The sequence below is a fragment of the Polypterus senegalus genome, chromosome 7 (genome assembly GCF_016835505.1).
Source record: "Polypterus senegalus isolate Bchr_013 chromosome 7, ASM1683550v1, whole genome shotgun sequence".
NCBI classification, from domain to species: Eukaryota; Metazoa; Chordata; class Cladistia; order Polypteriformes; family Polypteridae; genus Polypterus; species Polypterus senegalus.
Genome location: NC_053160.1, coordinates 115,191,193 through 115,206,255, shown reverse-complemented (window position 1 = coordinate 115,206,255; position 15,063 = coordinate 115,191,193). Strand labels below are relative to the sequence as shown.

The following is a 15,063-nucleotide window of genomic DNA, read 5'->3' as shown; positions in this document are numbered from 1 at the left end:
TAAAACAATGCTCGGATCTGTCTTTTTAAAAGCAAGCCTTATGCGTCCAGCTGTCTCTCTCTCTCTCTCTCTCTCTCTCTCTCTCCCCCCCTCAGACACACACACACACGCGTGCGAGAGTGTGTGTGTGTGTTTGTGTGTCTCTCGCTCGCGTGTGTGTCTCTCTCTTGTGTGTCTTTGTGTGTGTCTCTGTTTGTCTCTCTCTCTGTCTCTCGCACGCGCGTCTGTGTGTGTCTTTTGAGTGTGCATCTGTCTGTCTGTCTGTGTGTGTGTCTCTCTCTCTGTCTTGAGCACGCGCTTCCGTGTGTGTGTCTCTCTCTCTCTCGTGCGCGTCTGTGTGTGCATGTCTCTCTCTGTCTCTCTTGCTGCACAAGTAATGCAAAGTGCGAAAATCATCTGCGCGCACAAACCGCAAGGGTAGCTGGCTTGTTCGTATACCAAGTCAGTGGTCGTGAACAGATGCAAAAGTTTGGCAAACTTTTTGGTCGTAATCCGATTTGTACGTGTTCTGAGACGTTCGTGAACCGAGGTTCCACTGTAGTTGGTAAATTTGAATATTTCTAGCAAAGTGTGCATGTAACTCTTTTTTGCAATTTTTCTTCCTGATGAAGAAGACGTGCCCCACAGGTGAAGAAAAATAAAAGTTTCATTTGCTTTTATATGTGCCTCCGGTGTGAGTCTGTGTCGGGTCAGGCGCCAATAATAGCGCCTTTTGTTTCAATGTGTATGTGTATATATAATATATATATATTTATGTGTATGTGTATATATATATATCTATATATATATATCTCTATATATATCTATACTAATAAAAGGGAAAGCCCTCACTGACTGACTGACTCATCACTAATTCTCCAACTTCCCGTGTAGGTAGAAGGCTGAAATTTGGCAGGCTCATTCCTTACAGCTTACTTAAAATAAGTTGGGCAGGTTTCATTTCGAAATTCTATGCGTGATTGTCATAACTGGAAGCTATTTTTCTCCATATACTTTAATGGAGTTGAGCTGGATGGCTGTGGGGGGCGGAGTTTCTTGTGACATCATCACGCCTCCCACGTAATCACGTGAACTGACTATCAACGCAGTACGTAAAAAACCAGGAAGAGCTCAAAAAAACGCTGAAGGAAGCATGCATTATATAATTGAGAAGGCAGCGAAACAATAAGAAGCGAGCGATTGACATATACAACCATATTCATGAGTGCCACGGTGTAAACCTAAAGTTTAAATTAAGTTCATAGACAGGCTGCCGCTGGCGTTTGTAATTTAGTGCCTGCCCATATAAGGCCGTCCGTCAGCGGCAATCCAATAGAAACACTGCCGCTAAATATTCACATTTACTCATATTTAGCCTAATGTACAAAATAATTTTGGCTAAGGTTACTCAGAATTTAAAGATTAAGTTGGTCAAATTACCTTTTATGTTTCTGACTTATTTTTTTAAGAAGAAAAACTGCACTTTATGTTGAAATTTTGGTTATTATTATTTAAAGACAATACCATTCTGAAAATGTACTTAAAGTACTTAAACTACCACTTTATTTTTAAGTCTGCCCAATTTTAACCAGGGATGATATATTTTTTTTCAGAAATTAAAAGAGCTTGAGTTTACAATATTCATGTCCATATCTATTATTTGATTCTGTCGCCCACTAAAACCCTTTTAAATTAAAAAAAAACATTTGTGATTTGGGGCAAATTTTCATGTGTGATTACATACGATTAATCAAAATTAATGGAGTCCCACCCCAATATATATGTACATATATATATGTATATATATATTTATATGTATAGATATGTATATGTGTATATATATGTGTGTATGTATATATATATTTATATGTATATATATGTATGTGTGTGTGTATGTATATATAATATATATATATATATATATATATATATATATATATATATATATATACCGCAGCAGGAGAAGTAAAAAGAAAAGGAAACATTTTAATAATAACGTAACATGATTGACAATGTAATTGTTTTGTCATTGTCATGAGTGTTGCTGGCATATATATATATATAGATAATATAGATAGATATATATATATATAGATATAGATAGATAGATATGACAACAACACTCATATCAATGACAAAACAATTACATTAACAATCATCTTGCGTTATTTTTAAACACACTACTTCTCCGCTGTGAAGCGCGGGTATTCTGCTAGTGTGTGTGTATATATATATGTGTGTATATATAAAAACATCCTCTTTCACCAGGATAATTCAGTATTATTTACTGGAGCCTCTTCTTTAATCAGTCAGCTCCTTGAGAATTGTATACATTACTATGGGGGGGCTTCGGCGCCCAATCCCCAGTTGTGGCCAGAATATTAGTAAAATCTGTAAATTTGCAAAAGAAAAATTATTATTTATTGGAGTCAAAATCATGAAATTCTCTAAATATGTAAAATAAAAATGAATTATTATTTAATGGAGTAAAAATCATGAAATGAGAATAAAATATTTACTCTTTCACCGATTGGAGTATTCTAGTTAAATTAAGGTCCACTATGCTCGATGAGTATTTATAAGAGACTAATTAAATGTTCCATTTGTTTTATTTGACATTCTTATAGATAAGATAAAAAAAAAAAACTTTCTCTCTGTTATAAAAAATAATCCCGTGGGAGGGAATGACTAGGAGACGATGCGTGATATTCACGTTAAGATCATGGAAGACAAATAAAAGACCCGCGAGACGAAAGAGATTGGTCACTGAGCGTCTCACAGGGAAATAGAACATGAGATTCTTGCAAGACACGCCCTACTTACAAGCAATATCAGAGCACAGCCAGAAAAACAATCAGTAGTGTAAAGGCACGCAGCACACACAGATACAGGGGTCTCAGTGCATATAAAGGTCAATATGTTATAAATGAAACGTCGACGACTAAATGATCACATTAGCACAAACAAAAGAAAATTAATCATCAGGACCAGGTGTAATTGAAAAAATAGCAGGACAAAACGAGGTCAGAAATAAAAGACAAAGAGCAGAAAACAAAGTCTTTTCGCATTTGCATCATTCAATGCACAAAACGTAGATTTACACAATAATGGAACACATGCTATGACAATCTGTGATCCCACAACATTTAAAGCAACGACAAGTTTAATTTCAAAGAAAACACAATTTGGTCAGGTGTACATTTATGATCGCAGAGAAGCAATCTCAATGAGAGCAGCAGAGACATGAAGTGGCAGAAAGGACAGCGGCTGTACAGGCTTTAAAATGATTGAAGGGCAGCGCGATAGCAGCTGCCCCTCCCTTCACAACGCGAGTAGCGTTATACGTCCTGCAAGAAAGAGATTTAACCACACCCGGGACCGGAAATAAAGGACAATTATTGTTTTTAAAACTGTCATGCGAGACAAGGCAGTGAGCCATCATTTAAAACAACTCCACAGACTTCTAACTTAGCAGTTGTTTGATTGCTTTTGGCAGACAAGCATCATGTGCTCCCAGCTCCTGAAACAATGACAGGCGGCAAGCAGAACAGGCAGCTCGCAAGCAGCAAAAAGACAGCAGATGATCCGACAGCATATCCTTAGCATGCGTTTAGCTGCCCCTCCTTCACAACGCGAGCAGCATTATACGTCTGGAGAGAAAGAGATGTAATTATGCCCGGGGCCGGAAATAAAGGACAAGTATTGTTGTTACAAAAGTTTTTAATTTAAAAATGAAAATAATGCATATGTAACAATACCCATGAAAATAACAATCTCTTGAGAGAGCGAGTGAGAAGCCTAGTTTTTTTTTTAAAAATGACTAATTTAAATAACAGGGAAAATCACATGAAAACTAAAGTGGTATGCAATGGGTCATCGTAACTCGACCTTCAGCTAACTAAATAGCCTAAATACAAACATTGGGGTTATGAATAGATCATTGTTTTTAGTAGTTTGTTCCCGTGTAAGAAAGTTTATTCAATCAAAAATAAAAAACACGACTTTCTTGATATTAAAAACTATGACTTTCTTGATAGTTTAGTTTATAATTTAAAAACAGAATAAGAGTCTGAATATCTAACAACATCACATTAAAGTTCGATAAATTCTGAAAAGAATGATACCAGACATATATATATATATATATATATATATATATATATATATATAGGTTTTAAAATAAGCCTGATTTGAAGTGTGACAAAAAAGTCACTAAAAACATTGCACAAAGAGTCATAAATGCTAGAAAAAAGAAAAAAAAACAGAATACTGACATTTTTGACATTAGTTTGCAATTTGTAATGTTTCCATTTTGGCCCTTGTAGGGAATGTATAACTTTAGTTTATCCCCTACAGAGGAGGACTGCTGTGTTTTTTTTGGTTTTTTTTTTATTAACTTCTGATGACAGATGACAGATTGTTTTTCTTTTTAACAAACATTATCATAACATATATTGAGTAACTTAGTTGCCAAGTTTAAAGAGCATTGTTTGAGTTTAACATTAGCAGGCCATAGTAGATAGAGCAAAAGCAAAAAACACAAAAAATCATTCTGCTGTGAATATTTTGTAACGTGTTCAAGTTTCTAAAATTTTCTTTTATTTGACATTATTAGAGTTTGTCTGCTTTGGAATTTGTTTTCAGTGTTTGGAAAAATATTTAATTCGTTTTTTTTTTTATTTGCTTTGGGTCCATACAGCTTTTTTAAACTGAATACTTGTATCTTTACTTCATTTTGAATTGTACTTTATGGTGTAATATTGCAATGTTTAATTATCCACTTACTTTTATACTTTGTGCGTTGTACTTTTCTTGTAAGTTATTATTATTATTAATTCATTTTTATGATATATTTAATGGACTGATAACATAAATATTGAGATGTTCTTTTAATTATTTTGTTTATGAATCACCAGTATTCTTTTTATGTATTGCATTACATTAGAGCTGTACTATATTACTCACGTTAATATAGCTGCTGTTAACATGATAACACATGAGGCAAAACCAGCATTTCATTTACCTACACTACATTTTTGTAAATCCAGAATGCATTGTACAGAATGTAGCATTGTCATTATCTTTTATTTAAATGAGAATTTCTTTCTTCTTCTTTCGTCTGCTCCCGTTAGGGGTCGTCACATATCTTTCTGTCCTCTGTATCTTGTTCTGTTACACCCATCACCTGCATGTCCTTTCTCGCCACATCCATAAACCTTCTCGATAAACATCCATAAACCATATATTTAACAACCTTTTCCCTATATACCCAGCATTTCTCCTATGCACATGTCCAAACCAACGCAAACTTGCCTATCTGACTTTGTCTCTCAACCGTCCAACTTGAGCTGATCCTCTGATGTACTAATTTCTAATCCTATCCATCCTTGTCACACCCAATGCAAATCTTAGCATCTTTAACTCTGCTACCTCCAGCTCTGTCTTCTGCTTTCTGGTCAGTGCCACCGTCTCTAACCCATATAACATAGCTGGTCTCACTACTGTCTTGTAAACCTTCCCTTTTACTCTTGCTGATATCCGTCAGTCACAAATCACTCCTGACACTCTTCTCCACCCATTCCACATTGCCTGCACTCTCTTTTTCACCTCTCTTCCACAATCCCCTTTACCCTGTATTGTTGATCCTAAGTATTTAAACTCATCCACCTTCGCCAACTCTACTCCTTGCATCCTCACCATTCCACTGACCTCCCTCTCATTTACACACTTGTATTCTGTCTTATTCCTACTGACCTTTATTCCTCTCCTATCTAGAGCATATCTTCACCTCTCCAGGGTCTCCTCAGCCTGCTCCCTACTATCGCTACAGATAGCAATGTCATCAGCAAACATCATATTCCATGGGGACACCTGTCTAATCTCGTCTGTAAACCTGTCCATCATCATTACAAATAAGAAAAGGCTCAGAGCCGATCCCTTATGTAATCCCACCTCCACCTTGAATGTATCCGTCACTCCTAACGCAGACCTCACAACTGTCACACTTTCCTTGTACATATCCTGTACAACTCTTACATACTTCTCTGCCATTCCCGACTTCCTCATACAATACCACAGCTCCTCTCAAGGCACCTTGTCATATGCTTTCTCCAGGTCCACAAAGATGCAATGCAACTCCTTCTGGCCTTCTCTATACAGTACACCCCCAAAATTTGCGGGGGTTACGTTTGTAGTGCACCCGCAAATTGTGAAAAAAACGCAAATTTTGGATGTGGTTACAAAAATGCCTATTTTCATAGTTTAAACCCTAAATATGCCCCCAAAACACTTTAATTTTATACTCAGCTTAATACATTACCTAAAAATAAAGAATGTAAAGATAAACCTGTATACTGTACTACTATGTCTCCTGCAGTACTAGAATGTAAAATACTGATGTTACCGTTATATGTACTGTAATTCATGCAAGCGCGTTTTCATTGCCAGAAGCCTTAGTCAGTGCAGATCGTTTCGGTGGCATCTTGAGGCTTTAACCGTTAATCTACCACATACTTGGGGTAATGCATCCCTGGACGCCAAATACTTTTTTGCTACGCTTTGAGTAAACATCACAATTAAAGAAAAAGTGAAATTTTAATGGAGCACATTTTTTTTCATGCAAAGAACATCATCATTACTGCAACACTGATCATTTTACACACTGCTAATGAACTGTAAAAGCTATTTAAAAAACTACTGGAACAATATGTACAAAGTGCAACTGATGCCATGGATGTAAATCACTGAGCCAAATGCACTTTAACTGGCTGCATGCAAGCAGACAGAGGTAAGCGCAGATGCTTGCCGGTTAGTTGTAGTGCAGTTTGAACTTCATTCAAACACTTCAAACAAATATGTCTCCTGCAGTTGTTTGTCTATTGTTTAATCGATAACTTTTCCTCATTCATCTGTCCAGATGTCACGCCATGCACACTTCTTGCTGTCACCCTTATTACATCTGTTGTAGTTTCCCAACTGTCTGGTAATTCTTCCATACCACCTAGTGCCTGTCTCACCTTCTCCCTAAACTCAAACCTACAGTCTTCCTTTTCATTATACTTCCACCATTTGATCCTTGGCTCTTCCCTCACTGTCTTCCTCTTCTTGATCTCCAACGCCATCTTACAAAGCACCATCCTATGCTGCTTAACTACACTTTCCCCTGCCACCACTTTGCAGTCTTCAATCTGCTTCAGATTGACTCGTCTGCATAGGATTCTATCTACCTGTGTGCATCTTCCTCCACTCTTGTACGTAACTCTATGTTCCTCCCTCTTCTTAAAATACGTACAGTGATCCCTCCTAGATCACAGGGGTTGCGTTCCAGATCCCCTCTCAAAAGGTGAAAATCCGCGAAATAAAACCAATACGTTTATATTATTTTTATATTGTCACGTTTGGGTCACAGATTTGCACAGAAACACAGGAGGTTGTAGAGACAGGGACTTTAAAACACTGCAAACAAACATTTGTCTCTTTTTCAAAAGTTTAAACTGTGCTGCATGACAAGACAGAGATGACAGTTCCGTCTCACAATTAAAAGAATGCAAACATATCTTCCTCTTCAAAGGAGTGTGCGTCAGGAGCAGAGAATGTCAGAAAGAGAGAGAGAAAAGCAAACAATCAAAAATCAGTATGTGCTGTTCGGGCTTTTAAATATGCAAAGCACAGCGCAACAAAGCAGCCGCAAGAGGGAGCAATATGTGGGGTAGTCTTTCAGCATTTTTCAGAGGAGCGTCCGTATCCTCTAGGCCAGTGTGCGAACAGCCCCTCTGCTCACACCCCCTCCTTCAGGAGCAGAGAATGTCAGAGAGAGAGAGAGATGAGCAAACAATCAAAAATCAATAGGTGCTGTTCGGGCTTTTAAGTATGTAAAGCCCGCGCGGGAAGCATATCGTATATCATTGAGGAGTTTTATCTAATACGTGCTCTGATTGGGTAGCTTCTCAGCCATCCGCCAATAACGTCCCTTGTATGAAATCAACTGGGCAAACCAACTGAGGAAGCATGTAACATAAATTAACACTAAAATTACCAGGGCCTACAAAAAAACTCATAGATCCGACCCACCTTAAATCCCATCACACCTCTCCACCAGCGTCCTTTGTCCTGTAAATGTGCCGATAAAGACAAGCTGCCAGCAGCCGGCTATTTCATCGACTTAGAATGTGCACAAACTTCTCCCAGCTCATGCCTTGATTAATTATCTGGGAGTGAAATGGAGTTTTAGAGTGGAAATAATAGATCGTTATTTGGAACACACGCATTTCATGTGAGTTCCATTTCTACAGTAATCTGTGTAAACACATTGTTAAAAGAGAAACGTTTTCATATTTTAGTAATAAATGTTATAAAATGTAGGCATAAACTATAGAATGTGTGAAACATGAAGTCCAAACATCAAATACACACTTTCACAAAAGGTTCAAGAACGATACGACAGCTTCCGTGGCTTAGTGGTAAGATTTGCTGACACAGAGGGCAGCAGACTTGCCATGCCTCAAAGACCTGAGTTCAATTCCCCGTTGGCGTGAAAGTGTTTTTTTTTTTTCCTTTTTAACCTCAAACAGACATAAAATTTATAAATTGGTATGCACTGTCAATTAATGAGATTGTTATATTTTCATGTGCGATGCTCCTTTTAAAATATTTTTTAACAATTGAGACTGCAGTTAACATGAACAAGTGTCCTTATAACTGTTATTTTTAAGATCCATAACACACAGACAGACAGAGCACTGCGTAATAGATAGACAGAAAGACAGGCAGAGAAGTCACTAGATATATAAATAAACAGGGAAGGCACATGTACTGAAAGAAAGAAAAGATCAACATGTGCTGTACTTGCGCTGTTACTTAGAGTCTGATCGGGGGTTGGGGGTCCGGGGAAACGGAGGGGAGGGGTTGGGTGTTTGAGCGCTGTGCAGCAGTTTTTTTTTTCTTTCAGTACATGTGCCTTCCCTGTTTATTTATATACAGTGTATCCGGAAAGTATTCACAGCGCATCACTTTTTCCACATTTTGTTATGTTACAGCCTTATTCCAAAATGGATTAAATTCATTTTTTTTCTTCAGAATTCTACACACAACACCCCATAATGACAACGTGAAAAACGTTTACTTGAGGTTTTTGCAAATTTATTAAAAATAAAAAAACTGAGAAATCAAATGTACGTAAGTATTCAAAGCCTTTGCTCAATACTTTGTCAATGCACCTTTGGCAGCAATTACAGCCTCAAGTCTTTTTGAATATGATTCCACAAGCTTGGCACACCTGTCCCTGGCCAGTTTCGCCCATTCCTCTTTGCAGCACCTCTCAAGCTCCATCAGGTTGGATGGGAAGCGTCGGTGCACAGCCATTTTAAGATCTCTCCAGAGATGTTCAATCGGATTCAAGTCTGGGCTCTGTCTGGGCCACTCAAGGACATTCACAGAGTTGTCCTGAAGCCACTCCTTTGATATCTTGGCTGTGTGCCTAGGGTCGTTGTCCTAGATGAACAGTCGCCCCAGTCTGAGGTCAAGAGCGCTCTGGAGCAGGTTTTCATCCAGGATGTCTCTGTACATTGCTGCAGTCATCCTTCCCTTTATCCTGACTAGTCTCCCAGTTCCTGCCGCTGAAAAATCCCCACAGCATGATGCTGCCACCTCCATGCTTCACTGTAGGGATGGTACTGGCCTGGTGATGAGTGGTGCCTGGTTTCTTCTAAACGTGACATTCACACCAAAGAGTTCAATCTTTGTCTCATCAGACCAAAGAATTTTGTTTCTCATTGTCTGAGAGTCCTTCAGGTGCCTTTTGGCAAACTCCAGGCGGGCTGCCATGTGCCTTTTACTAAGGAGTGGCTTCCGTCTTGCCACTGTACTATACAGGCCTGATTAGTGGATTGCTGCAGAGATGGTTGTCCTTCTGGAAGATTCTCCACTCTCCACAGAGGACCTCTGGAGCTCTGACAGAGTGACCATCGGGTTCTTGGTCACCTCCCTGACTAAGGCTCTTCTCCCCCGATCGCTCAGTTTAGATGTCCGGCCAGCTCTAGGAGGAGTCCTAGTGCTTTCGAACTTCTTCCATTTACAGATGATGGAGGCCACTGCACATTGGGACCTTCAAAGCAACAGAACTTGTTCTGTAACCTTCCCCAGATTTGTGCCTCGGGACAATCCTGTCTCGGAGGTCTACAGACAATTCCTTTGACTTCATGCTTGGTTTGTGCTCTGACATGAACTGTCAACTGTGGGACCTTATATAGACAGGTGTGTGCCTTTCAAAATCATGTCCAATCAACTGAATTTACCACAGGTGGACTCCAATTAAGCTGCAGAAACATCTCAAGGATGATCAGTTGAAACGGGATGCACCTGAGCTCAATTTGAGCTTCATGGCAAAGGCTGTGAATACTTATGTACATGTGCTTTCTCAGTTTTTTTATTTTTAATAAATTTGCAAAACCTCAAGTAAACTTTTTTCACGTTGTTATTATGGGGTGTTGTGTGTAGACTTCTGAGCAAAAAAATTAATTTAATCCATTTTGGAATAAGGCTGTAACATAACAAAATGTGGAAAAAGTGATGCGCTGTGAATACTTTCCGGATGCACTGTATCTAGTAACTTCTCTGCCTGTCTGTCTCTCCATATAAAATCATTCCCGATTATATATAACGGCAAAGCCTGATTATATAAAGTCAGCATCAGAAAAAATAAAATAAGTTTTGAATATATAAAGGCAGTGTTTGAATATATAAAAATATTCCCGAATATATAAAATTTCCGTTTTTGTCATTTCATTCGTACTAGTGAAAGGTAAACTTTGACAGATGCCACTCAGAGTCGATCGGGCTTGTGAGGTTTGTCCAAAAATGCGCCCTTATTAAAAGAATAAATAATTCTAGGTGTTTAAAATGCCGGGCACATACATCATTTTGAATGAATTAACTGAACAGTGTTTTTTTTTTTTTAAATATTTGAGTTTACTAAAAATGTGCCTGAGTCATTTCAATCAATATCAATATAATCTGACTTTAAATTTATATATTCAGGAATGATTTTATATATTCCAACGCTGACTTTAAATATTTGGTAATGACTTTATATATTCTAACTCTTACTTTATATATTCAGGAATGACTTTATATATTCTGACGCTGACTTTATATATTCAGGAATTACTTTATGTATTCAGGTTTTCACTTTATATATTCCGAAAATCATTGTAATTGCCTGTTTGGCACCCCATAGGCACTGTATAATAGATATATTAAAAAAATAGCTAAGGGGATAGATATATAGATTGATAGAAAGGAAAGGCACAATATGGTAGGCAGACAGGGAAGCTGCTATATAATAATAAAATTACTGTTATTACTATATAGATAGACAGGGAGTTCAGACAGGTAGGCAGAGCTGCGAAGGTTATAAGAAAAAAAAAAACATTTTCTCCTCAGCGGGGAATCGAATTTGGGTCTCTGAGTCACGGCAAGCCTGCAAAGCTCTGAGTAAGCAAATCTTAACAGTACACCATGGAAGCTGTTGTATTGTACTTGAACTTTTTGTGAAAGTGTTTATTTGATGTTTGGACTTCAGGATTCACACATTTCATAGTTTATGCCCACATTTTGTAACATTTATTACTAAAATATGAAAGTTTCTGTTTTAACAATGTGTTTACACAGATTACTGTAGCAACGGAATACACATGAAATGCGTGTGTTCCAAATAATGATCTATTATTTCCACTCTAAAACTCCACTTCACTCCCAGATAATCAAGGCATGGGCTGGGAGAAGTTTATGCACGTTCTAAGTCGGTCGGGGGATGGAATAGCCAGCTGCTTGCAGCTTGTCTTTATCAGCACATTTAGAAAACAAAAGACCTTGGTGGAGATGCGTGAAAGGATTTAAGAAGCGATTTAAGGTGGGACAGATCTAAGGGTTTTTTCATAGGCTCTTGTAATTCTAGTTTTAAAAGACCCATTGTCCACAGAAATCAACGAACCAGCTAAAAATCCGTGATATATACTTAGATATGCTTATATGTAAAAACCGCGATGGAGTGAAGCCGCGAAAGTTGAAGTGTGATATAGCAAGGGATCACTGTATTCACCACAGCCATGTCTATCCTTTTGGCAAAATCCACTATCCTCTGACCTTCTTCGTTCCTCTCCTTGACACCATACCTACCATTCACCTCCTCATCTCCTCTGTTCCCTTCACCGAGATGTCCATTGAAATCCGCTCCAATCACCACTTTCTGTCCTTTGGGTGCAATGTTCATCACTTTATCCAACTCGCTCCAAAAATCTTCTTTGTCATCCATTGCGCACCCAACTTGCAGGGCACCACAACAACATTCATCATCACACCTCCATTTTCCAGCTTCATAATCATTACTCTGTCTAACACTCTTTTCACCTCCAAAACACTCTTGACATACTGTTTCTTCAGAATAACCCCTACTCCATTTCTCCTCCTATCCACACCATGATAGAACAATTTGAATCCACCTCCAATCCACCTGGCCTTACTCCCCTTCCATTTAGTCTCTTGGACGCACAATATATCAACCTTCCTTCTCTCCATCATATCTGCTAACTCTCTCCCCTTACCAGTCATATTGCCTACATTCAAAGTTCCTACCCTCCGTTCTACTCAGTTTACCTTCCTCCTGCATTCGGGCATGTCTCCCCCCTCTTCTTCTCCTTCTTCTTCAGCCAACAGTAGCCCATTTTTCACCAGCACCCTGTTGGCTAAGAGTACTGGTGGTGGTTGTCGTTAACCCGGGGCTCGACCGATCCGATATGGAAATTTGTATTGTTGTCCGCATATTGATTTGGCAGAATTTTACACCAGATGCCCATCCTGACGTAACCCTCCCCATTTATCCGGGCTTGGCACCGGCATGAAGAAACACACTGGTTTGTGCATCTGCTGTGGCTGGGTATTTAACGGAGAATTTCTTTAGGACATATATTTGACCTCTGATTTTTGAACATTAAAAATGTCCATCAATGCTAAATTCCTTGGGAAGATAAATGAGCACAAGTTACTTGCAAGGTCTACTCCATTTAAGTATCAAATATATTAAACCTTTCAACAAATCTTAAATGAAATAACTGTATTTATCATCTGGATTGCATTTTTTAGACAGCCTATTTATGCATATGAAACAATTTAGTTACGATGTCCTGTTTATACCAACCAGTTATTTGACTTGATGTAAAAAGTGACACACATGGTTTGGGAAATGAACATATCATTTCCATTAACTTGAACTGAACTAAATGGGTTTGAAATATTTAAATTATGAGTGCTCATAACACTGTAATAATTGTTTACTATTTAAAATTTTTATTGTATTAATAGCAAAGTAGTTTTACTTACAACAGTTAGTTTGGTTACTGTTATTAGATCATTCTAACAGACATTTGATTTTGATTATTTGAAAGAACTTGCCATACTCAGTGTAACAGTTGCAGAATATTTAGAAATATTGAAATCCACACTTTTCTGGGTGATGTGTGTTCACCCTGCAATGGACTGGCAGCCCATCCAGGGATTGTTCCTGCCTTGAGCCCTATGCTTGCTGGATTGTACTCCCACTTCCCCACAATCCTGCTCAGGATCAAGTGGATTTGGACGATGGACGGTTAAAAACTTGTGTTGAATGGTGCCAAAACGGCATCAAGTAGTTTTGATAAACTGTTGGATTTTAGTATAAATCAGTATTTTATTTCCTAAATATTTAATGCTTTTTAAAATATTCTTTTCATCTTTTGTCTACAGCATTTTCCATCTGAGCAGTTTATAGTTGGAGTGAGTTTACTACTTCTGCAGGCTCCTTTAAGTCAGCAAGCATCTCTTCTAAACCTTGGTAAGCCTTTAAGCCTTTAATTTATCTCACTAACACTGCTTTAATTTTAATTGTTGCATAGTTATTGTACTATAAATTACTTTATTTTTTTTCTACAGCTTTGAAGATCATTACTACAAAGGAAGGAAAGATGGCACCGTTGTGTTCTCCGATACTAGTGTTGCCTTTACTACAGATTGTATCGAGTGCAACTGTGATGGAAAGTTTATGTGATAGTCATGCTAGTAACTTGCATCTGCAGCTGGCCTTAACTCTTCTACAGAATGTTCAAGAACTTTCATCTGTTAGAAAGGAGGTACAGATCTTATGACTTAGAATATTACTATTTTTAAACTTTGTCATAAATAAGTACCATACTGCATAGATACGTGGTTTTATAATATGTATTTTGTTAGAATTCAGTCTGACAAATGTCTTGAATTTTAATACATGGATCTTAGTTAAACTGGACAGATAACCTCATTCATTGCCCAAAATGCATTTGATTAATAAGTAAATACAATGCAATTTTAAGAACCTTGAAGCAATATTTTCTTTTAGTCTGAAGTACAGTGGAACCTCGGTTCACAAACGTCTCGGTTTACATACAAATCGGTTTATGACCAAAAAGTTCACCAAACATTTGCCTCTGTTCACGATCACACACTCTGTATACGAACAAGCCAGTTTCCCTTTAGGTTTGTACGTGTTCAGTCTCTCCCGGTGCATTTCCTGTGCAACGAGAGAGCATGACACACAGACACACAGGCGCGCGCGCGCGACACACACACACACACACACACACACACACACACACACACACACACACACACACACACAGGCGCGAGAGAGAGAGACACACACGAGAGAGAGAGAGAGAGACACACACACACACACACAGGCACGCGAGAGAGACACGCACACACTAGAGAGCTGGACACATAAGGTAGAGAATGCAGTTAAAGAATGCACTGGGCTTGTTTTTGTTTTCTGTTTACAGTGATTGGTTCGTAGCGTGCATTGTTGCAATGTTACTTTTCTTGGTGGTTTATTAAATTCCGGATTTTCAAATGTTAATTTTTTCCTAGTGCTTAAAACTCATTTTTAGCGAGCGGTTCTTAGCGCTATAGCGCGAACTATTGCAGTGTTAGTTTTCTCTGTTGTTCAAGGTTTTCTTAGTGTTATTCAATGTTTTTACATTTAGTTTACTATTACCCCGTGCATTCTATGGTATAATTAAC

At 38.1% G+C, this 15,063-nt stretch overlaps 1 protein-coding gene across 2 annotated transcripts in view; it reads left to right on the top strand.

Moving 5' to 3' along the window:
* Nucleotides 1–15,063, top strand: part of focad (focadhesin) — a 363,839-nt gene that overhangs the window by 90,971 nt on the left and 257,805 nt on the right. For both annotated transcript variants that reach the window (XM_039759173.1, XM_039759172.1), the window contains 2 exons: nucleotides 13,756–13,843; nucleotides 13,942–14,138. In XM_039759173.1, coding sequence (XP_039615107.1) covers nucleotides 13,756–13,843; nucleotides 13,942–14,138 — 285 coding nt within the window. The remainder of the gene's footprint in view (nucleotides 1–13,755; nucleotides 13,844–13,941; nucleotides 14,139–15,063) is intronic.